Consider the following 9,756-nt stretch of genomic DNA (forward strand, 5'->3'; position numbering starts at 1 on the left):
TCTTATAGAATCCTCCTCTGTTCCCAAGCTACAAAAAAGCCCAGAGCTTCATTGTATTGTTTTGTATAGTTTCCGTTTGTTACAATGGTACTAGTGCCACTGCAATGCCAAAGGGAAATGATGTAAATATATAGATGTTACTACTATAGGCAGGGTAATACAATGCCAATAATACAATTAATAATAATTCCTTCTATTATTTTCTCATTATTTATTCTCTACTCACCAATCTCCCGTGGGGTTTTAGTTATAGAATTCCAAGACAAATCTAAGACCAGTAGGCTAGTAAAATGTGCAATGCATGTGGGGATTGTAGTTAGACCTGTGCAATGTATCTGTCAATTCTGATGCTGAGGAATCTTCACCAAACATGGTGGCAGGGTCTGTAGCAGAGAGCAGAAAATCTTTCTTAGTTCTTATAGGAGTCTCCCCATCCAAGAAAAGGACAAAAATATACTGTATTTATGATATTCTCCATTTTCCCTTTTTTTTTTTTTTTTTTTTTACCCGAGTGCAAACTACAATTTTTTTTTTCCATTTAACATGGAAATGTAAACCTATGAAGAGCGCACCCTGTAAAAATCTCTTTCGCAGGTGAAGTTCAAATCTGCCGTATTTAAGGGTATGGAAGACATAATGTGGCACTGTAGGGGGGATTTCATAAATAGAAGAGGGGGATGGTGGTCAGTACAATTTTCCAAACGATTTGTGTCCGATTCCTTAAAGGGATACTGTCATGGGAAAAAAAAAATTCAAAATGAATCAGTTAATAGTTCTGCTCCAGCTGAATTCTGCACTGAAATCCATTTCTCAGAAAAGCAAACAGATTTTTTTTATATTCGATTTTGAAATCTGACATGGGGCTAGACATATTGTCAGTTTCCCAGCTGCCCCTGGTCATGTGACTTGTGCCTGCACTTTAGGAGAGAAATGCTTTCTGGCAGGCTGTTGTTTTTCCTTCTCAATGTAACTGAATGTGTCTCAGTGGGATATGGGTTTTTACTATTGAGTGTTGTTCATAGATCTCCCAGGCAGCTGTTATCTTGTGTTAGGGAGCTGTTATCTGGTTACCTTCCCATTGTTCTTTTGTTTGGCTGCTGGGGGGGGAAGGGACGGGGTGATATCACTCCAACTTGCAGTAAAGAGTGATTAAGTCAGATGACTTGGGGCAGCTGGGAAATTGACAATATGTCTAGCCCCATGTCAGATTTCAAGATTTTAGTTTGCTCTTTTGAGAAATGGATTTCAGTGCAGAATTCTGCTGGAGCAGCACTATTAACTGATTCATTTTGAAAAAAAAAAATTTTTTTCCCATGACAGTATCCCTTTAATGGTTGCTCTGTGCTGCAACTGCTACAAACAATCCAAGTATAGAAGAAGGAAAAAGAACTCCAGCAGTGTTGCAAACAACTTTTTATTCCGGGCAGTGGGGGGATTTCATAAAACTGCTCAGACCATATTTAAAATGTTGATGTGACTATAAAGGCGGTACATTGTATTACAATATTTTTATATGTCAGATTCTGGTTACCTTCCATTCTTCCTGTTCAATCCTTAGGATCAATCTTGTATCTTCATTAGAAACCTTTTCCTTCAATCTGCACAGTTGGATGTGGCTCTCCCATACATTAGATATTCTGTGACACGTGAGCAATCAATTATAGAGATCTGTGTGTATATATGTATATATATATATATATATATATATATATATATATATATATATATATATATATATATACACACACACACACACACAGTATAGATACTGACTCATTTCTATTCAGATTTTGGCAGAACATCAATCATTTTCCCTGGCCTGTCCCTTTGACCGCTAACTAATCAGACATAGCAGAACCCACATATATAATTATGAATGTATAACCGTTGTAGTGGCATTTTATTATTCTCTATTTAAATAGCACAAACATGTTTATGCAGCATGTATATCATTCATATTAGTCCCTGCCCCAGTGCAATTTAAAATCTAAGGCCCTCATTCACCCTCACTCTAGGGTCAATGTCAATCGAGGTCAGTAATGATCAACAGAAGTACAACTATACGCACGGATAACAAAAAACAATTGTTTCATTGGGGTTTTCATACCAAACGAGGGAAAAGGAGTGATTCATTAATTGGATTCAGAATGAGTCGGACACCCTCTTAGTAAAAAAATGGCATCTATCATTTTTGTTTTACTGTTCGATATTTGTAAATCTGCCCCATGTTGTTTCACTGCCATTGTCCTCTCCTTTAAACACTTAGCAACAGTTAAAAGTTTCCCCTGTCACCTGATGTATAATCTACACCTTCTGTCAGTGTTTACCAACAATCTCCCTACCAACAGGGAATGTTGGATTGTCATATACAGTATAATACTCAAGTAGAGGCCTATATTATAACAGCTAAATGACAGCTAAAAAGTATCAGCAATTTCGGACGTGCAGTTGTTGCTGAAGAAAAAATTTAAACATGTGGTTGCCATGGGATTCAGGAGGGTGTAGTTTAACAGCAGCTGAAGGGCCTTGTATAAGAGACATGAGTGTAAAACACAGCTTGGTACATGTGGACTAAAGTGATGAGTAAAAGATTCCTGCATAAACCACTACAAAAATGTTTACCAAAAATTGGGCAGGGACTGATAGCAATGAGAACACAGGGTCGTTGATCTTTAAGTTAGCTTTTAGTGTGTTATACAGTGGCTAATTCTAAGCAACTTTTTATAGTTTTTTAATTATTTGCCTTTTTCTTCTTTCAAGCTTTCAAATGGAGGTCACTGACCCCATCTAAAAAAGAAAAACAAATGATCTACAAGTCTACAAATGTATTGTTATTGCTACTTTTTCTTACTCATCCAGTGTCGGACTGGCCCACAGGGATACCAGGAAAATTCCCGGGTTGGCCCAGGTGTCAGTGGGCCTCTTACTTCTAACCATTTGGCATATTTCATGGTCATTCCCTATTTCTTTATGAGAACAAAGAGACTAAATAGATTGAATAATAGATTATAGCATGTAAAGAAAAAAGACTGGGAGAATAGAGGTTGAGTGAGGAGAGGAATTATAATAGTACTGAGAGTGGGCCCCTGATCGCTAAGATTTTTGGATGGGCCCCTGGTGTCCCAGTCCTACACTCTACTCATCTTTCTATTCAGGTCTCTCCTATTCATATTCCAGTATCTTATTCATATCAATGCGTGGTTGCTGGGGTAAATTGGACCTTAGCTACCAGATGCTGAAATTGCAAACAGAGAGCTGCCGAATAAAAAGATAAACAACTCAAAAACCACAAATAATAATTGTAAATAAAAAACCCTTTGCAAATTTTCTCAGAATATCACTCTCTACATCATAGTAAAAGTTAATTTAAAGGTGAACAACCCCTTTAACTTTAAACCACAAACAATTGAATTAACTACTTTAATATTATTCAATTAATATTTCATTATTAGACAAGACTGTGATCCAAGTCAGTTACAACCATGTACACTGAGCTGCATGCCCACTGACTTGGATTAAAATCACCAAAAATGAAAATGAACAAAAAAAAATCGAATAAGGAGTTTACTGGCCCCATGGTTCTCTATGGAAACAGAAGCCATGAGAGTGCTTTGAAATGCCGAGTGCAGAAGAAACACAATACTAATGAGCCAGTGGAATGCATCACTGTTCAACATAATTTATCATTAAGTGTATCATTCATTGATTTTCTTTGTTTGGCTCCACCACTTATAAAAATATGGTGTCTGGTTGCTAGGGTCAATGGCCTTAGCAACTAGGCAATCTTTCACATAGCTGACTAGGATGAATAGTAGAGGGTTGGGATAAAGAATAAAAGTAATAATAATAACAGCAATAAAAATACAGACTCACTAGGTATCTGCCTTTTTTTTACAATAGTCACTATTTTTATACCTGACCTTTGAAAGCACAGATATACACTAACAGTATGCCTAATATAAAACAATATGCTGATACATATTAAATATTTATTATTCATGTAAAACACCCAGTTCTTAAAGGGATTCTGTCTTGCTTTTTATGATGTCGTTTTTATTTCTAAATTACACTTATACTGCAAATAATTCACTCTACAATATAAAATTTCATTCCTAATCCAAGTGTACTTTTTTTTTTTTAGTTGTAATATTGGTGTGTAGGTGCCATCTCAGATCATTTTGCCTGGTCATGTGCTTTCAGAAAGAGTCAGCACTTTAGGATGGAACTGCTTTCTGGCAGGCTGTTGTTTCTCCTACTGAATGTGTCGTAGTTGGACCTGGATTTTAGTATTGAGTGCTGTTCTTAGATCTACCAGGGAGCTGTTATCTTGTGTTAGGGAGCTGTTATCTGGTTACCTTCCCATTGTTCTGTTGTTAGGCTGCTGGGGGGGGGAAGGTGATACTCCAACTTGCAGTGCAGCAGTAAAGAGTGACTGAAGTTTATCAGAGCACAAGTCCCAAGACTGGGGGCAGCTGGGAAACTGACATTATGGGGCACATTTACTAAGGGTCGAATATTGAGGGTTAATAAACCCTCGAATTCGACCCTCAAAGTAAAATCCTTCGAATTTGAAGGATTTACCGCAAATCCTACGATCGAAGGAAAAATCGTTTGATCGAACGTTGAAATCCTTTGAATCTAACAATTCGAAGGATTTTAATCCATCGATCGAAGGATTTTCCTTCAATCAAAAAAACGTTAGAAAAGTAATGGGGAAGGTCCCCATAGGCTAACATTGTACCTCTGTAGGTTTAAACTGCCGAAGTATGTAGTCGAAGTTTTTTTTTAAAGAGACAGTACTTAGACTATCAAATGGTCGAATACTCAAAAAGATTTTTAGTTTGAGTCGTAGTCGAAGGTCGTAGTAGCCTATTCGATGGTCGAAGTACCCAAAAAAATTCTTTGAAATTCGAAGTTTTTTTACTTTGAATCCTTCACTCGAGCTTAGTAAATGTGCCCCTATGTCTAGCCCCATGTCAGATTTCAAAATTAAATATAAAAAAAATCTGTTTGCTCTTTTGAGAAATGGATTTCAGTGGAGAATTCAGCTGGAGCAGCACTATTAACTGATCTATTTTGAAAAAAGGCATTTTTACCATGACAGTATCCTTTTAAGATGTTAGTGGACTACAACTCCCACCAGCCACTCCCCAAACAACCTGAAATGCTGGAGGGGGCACAGGTTGCCTATCCCATATATGCAGCACCTAAACAGAGTTACTTATCTTGATTTAAGAAGAGATCTGGTTTACTGCTCCTTGTAAGAAAACAGGGCTCACAAATATAATCAGGAAATAGCTCAGGGTCCCATATTCTATAGTAAAATCCATACTAAAGTCATTTTCCAGTCAGTTTTCAACTGTGCAGGTGACACGAAGAGTCTCTTCTGTAAGACAAGACAGCCCATGCAAGAGACAGCCCGTGCAAGAGACAGCCCGTGCAAGAGACAGCCCGTGCAAGAGACAGCCCGTGCAAGAGACAGCCCGTGCAAGAGACAGCCCGTGCAAGAGACAGCCCATGCAAGAGATAGCCCATGCAAGAGACAGCCTATGCAAGAGACAGCCCATGCAAGAGACAGCCCATGCAAGAGACAGCCCATGCAAGAGACAGTCCATGCAAGAGACAGTCCATGCAAGAGACAGTCCATGCAAGAGACAGCCCATGCAAGAGACAGCCCATGCAAGAGACAGCCTATGCAAGATATAGTCCATGCAAGATATAGTCCATGCAAGAGATAGCCCATGCAAGAGACAGCCCGTGCAAGAGACAGCCCGTGCAAGAGACAGCCTATGCAAGAGACAGCCTATGCAAGAGACAGCCCATGCAAGAGACAGCCCGTGCAAGAGACAGCCTATGCAAGATATAGTCCAGAGTCAGAACCACACGCCAGGATCTCCTCATGGGTTGGAAAATGTCTCCCCAGAGGGTTGGAGATTCATGCTAAGCAAAACCAGTTGAAGAGCTATACAAGAATTACATGACATCAATAGGATCCAACACAGTACCAGACATTTGTCATAAGGATTCTGTTGTATCCCCTGTGCAAAAGTACAATTAGTTTTTGTCCCGTTGCGCTGTTTAGGGCAGACCTTCAGCTCAGTTCTGAGAGCAGGAGGGAGGAATGTCACCCATGAAATGAATGCGACACGTGACCAGCTGAATATAGTCATGATTGGAGAACAAATCCTAATCAGCAGGTAGCACAGACAAAGGCATCACTGTTTTCATTCTTTTATAACAGACTAACCCAGCAGTAATCCTTAACTTTCCTTTTTTAATTGATATTTGTAACAATGCATCATTTCAGTTGGAATACTGGCAGTTACTCACAACAATTACAGGGTTAAAAATAATATATATGCATCCAATGTTTCGGCCCATATTCGAGCCTTTATCAAGGATAGAAGTGTTTCAGTGCATACTTATACACTAAGCCCTTCCCATTTCAAAAAATGGCGCCAAACATGACGTCATACATGTTAAACCAAATTGACAAAGCAAACATTCTTTAGACATTTAGTTAGGCAATTTGCATTCTCACCACAAGGTGCCACTATTGAGGAAAGCTGGAAGTGTTCTTTTCAGATCCACAAGATACTGTATTTTATACTGTTTTGGGGACTTTGCCCAGGAGCAGTAACCCATAACAACCCACAAGATGTTTTCTTTTAAACAGGTAACCAGTAAATGTTTTCTGCTGATTAGTTGCTATGGGTTACTGCCCCTGGGCAAATTAGTGCCATTAGTTTTTAGCTGGATGGGACGGGGGGAAGAGAATAGATCAGCTGACCGATGCTGGAAAGTACAAGGTGTAGATAAGACATTAATAAAATCAAAGGACTTGGAGACTCAGCTGATAATGCTGCAATATTATGATATGCTTGCATGATAGCTTGCACATCTACCTAATATGTAAAAAGAAAAAAGGTAGATGCAGCAAATGATATACAGAAACATTTTGGCCTGCAGGTGTCACTCACAGTACCCAGCATACACAACACAGAGTGCAAATATAGACTGATTCCTGAACACATACTCTGCATACGTGTCTGATGTGGGATTCCAGACACTCCTGCTACAACAGCAAAGATCTCCTTGAGATACTGGGCCCAGGACAATATAACAAACAAGCTTGTATCGTTCATATCCCAGCGCCTTCACTGCCTCCTTAACAAGCTGTGCCAGCTCCAGAGCTCGTTGGTGGCTCCCTGAGGCATCATACTCCGCATCTTGGAGTTGTTTCTCAAGGACAGATTTAATGACCATTGATACCTCTTCAGCAGAAATCATTCTTCTTGGCTGTAGACCTAGTGCTGAGTCCATGGTTCGTGGCTCTTTAGCACCCAACCCTGTGCGACTTCTGGGTTTGCCTTTATCTTGAGTTTCATTCTTACTTTGGGCCCAAGGCCTCTGAGCTTGTTGACTTCCAGTGGGTTTCATGGGGGTCTCTGGAAGACGTCTCATTGCTCCACTTTTGCTTCTTTGACGATTTGACTTTGGTTTTGGGAAGGTCCAATGTGGACTAACTGAATCTTGTCCAATCTCCATTTCTCACCTTATGCAATATAAATAACAGAAACTGTGTAATAAAGAAAATAACCTTTAAAACTACCTTTGGTTAACTAGATACATTTCTGAAAGGTATTATTAGGATTCTCATCTGCACAAAATGCAATCTACAATGTACATACAGAGGTTATTTTAGTGTGTGTTTTCCACTTGCGGTTAGGCTGAAAATTGTGGTTAATAATATGTTACTACTCTGGATTCATATTTGACTATAGCAGAATGTATTTTGTGTATCTCACAGGTACAAACTAACACTGGTTCAAATGTTGGAGCACAAAGGTGAGTTCAAAATTCCAAAAACCTCTGATATATATATATACATTCTGCGCGCTTGCACATTAGCTTGAAAAAACACAAACCCATCAAGTTTAACCTTTTAACGCTATATATATAACCTGCTTAGGTGCTAGTTGATCTAAAGGAAGGCAAAAAAAATTGACAACATGATTCTAATTCAGGCAATTTCTGCCTTTTTTCGGTTTTGGGTTAGTAATATGGGGATGAAGTATGGACTTTCTAATAAGCCTGTAAATTTAAATTCAAATCCCCGTAGATATGATCAGTGCTCTATAGTTATCCATATATTGTCCCGATGCATAGGAGTCAATGCTTTGGCCAAGGGGACGATGGTTGGATCAACAGTTAAGCCCCACATACATTTGTATTCTAAACCTTTTACCTGATCAGTCTTGTAAGGTATATCCTTGGAATGGACAATCAAGATCAAGCCCTCTGTCGACTTGGCAATTGTTCAAGTCTTTGTAGTCTTTACCCTTTTACACCTTCTCCTTTGTTCACCTCTAATGTCTGCACTTGGTTCCTCTTTCTGGTCTTTTCTCTTCTCAGTTCATATTGGGTACCTGTGTGATAGAGTTTCTTTAAGGTTTCGTTTTACTTCTCCATCTGTGTATCTGTCTTGTCGCATCAGCTGGCTTTTTTAAATACAAGCTGTTTTTCTCTTTGCATTTCTCTCAACCCCCTTTGCTTTGTCTGTAACGAGCTATTGTACCAATAAACCTGAAAAGGCCTGCCGATTCTGCATGCTAACACTGCACAGTACTGTCACCATGGAAGCCAGTCCCATAACTTCTCTCAGTGTCACCAAAATCCATCCTCTCTTTGAATTTGTTTATTCATGGGGATAATAGAAAGGTTTTGTTTCAGCATTTTATACATAGGGTATAGATGATTGGGAAGTGGGATTGCACTAGATTGACTTGAAGAAGTATCTCAACAACCTTCGCATGCACTTTATCCAGAGTAGCCTGTATCCTCCAGGCTTTATAACCCACAGCCTGTTCTCACCAGGCTTTATCAAGCATAGTCTGCTTCCTCTAGGCTTTATCATCATCTGTGATGTCATCAGAGAGGGGGAGAGGGGTGGGTATTGCTAGTGACTGGCTAATTTTCAATCCTCTAATGACATCACCAACTAAATCTAACAACAGCTGATTCCCTTTATTACCAACACGGTTTCTAACTTAATAAGCTCCTGTTAGTAGTAAGCATATTTACTTATACATCTAGACCAGTAATTAATTCTGTGTAAGTAGTGAGAGCACTCCCTTCTTTTTAGGGGATTGTATTACTCAATATAGTGCAAATATCAACCATGGTAAAATTGTCCCCTACTCCTCCATGGCCCAGAACCCCCAGAACTATAACTTTATAGTCATGGGGAGTTTCCTTAAATGAGAAGGATCTAGGGGTCTTTGTAGATAACAAGTTGTCTAATTCTGGGCAGTGTCATTCTGTGGCTACTAAAGCAAATAAAGTTCTGTCTTGCATAAAAAAGGGCATTAACTCAAGAGATGAAAACATAATTATGCCTCATTATAGGTCCCTGGTAAGTCCTCATCTGGAGTATGCAGTGCAGTTTTGGACTCCAGTCCTCAAGAGGGATATAAATGAGCTGGAGAGAGTGCAGAGACCTGCAACTAAACTGGTTAGGGGGATGGAGGACTTAAATTATGAGGGTAGACTGTCAAGGTTGGGGTTGTTTTCTCTGGAAAAAAGGGGCTTGCTAGGGGACATGATTACACTTACAAGTACATTAGAGGACATTATAGACAAATGGCAGGGGACCTTTTTACCCATAAAGTGGATCACCGTACAGAGGCCACCCCTTTAGACTAGAAGAAAAGAACGTTCATTTGAAGCATTATAGGTGGTTCTTCACAGTCAGGA

The 9,756-nt window shown here is 39.3% G+C and overlaps 1 protein-coding gene across 1 annotated transcript; it reads right to left on the reverse strand.

Annotated features, from left to right (window-relative positions):
• Positions 1–5,868: 5,868 nt before the first annotated feature.
• LOC108715686 (dynein light chain Tctex-type 5-A-like) lies at positions 5,869–9,305 on the reverse strand. The gene is made up of 2 exons (XM_018261075.2): positions 8,249–9,305; positions 5,869–7,555 (listed from the first exon to the last, which is right to left on the reverse strand). Exon 2 carries the CDS (start codon positions 7,546–7,548, stop codon positions 6,973–6,975), a length of 576 nt encoding a protein of 191 aa, XP_018116564.1. The 5' UTR covers positions 7,549–7,555; positions 8,249–9,305; the 3' UTR covers positions 5,869–6,972.
• Positions 9,306–9,756: the final 451 nt, after the last annotated feature.

Source organism: Xenopus laevis, chromosome 4S, assembly GCF_017654675.1.
Source record: "Xenopus laevis strain J_2021 chromosome 4S, Xenopus_laevis_v10.1, whole genome shotgun sequence".
Classification (NCBI taxonomy): Eukaryota; Metazoa; Chordata; class Amphibia; order Anura; family Pipidae; genus Xenopus; species Xenopus laevis.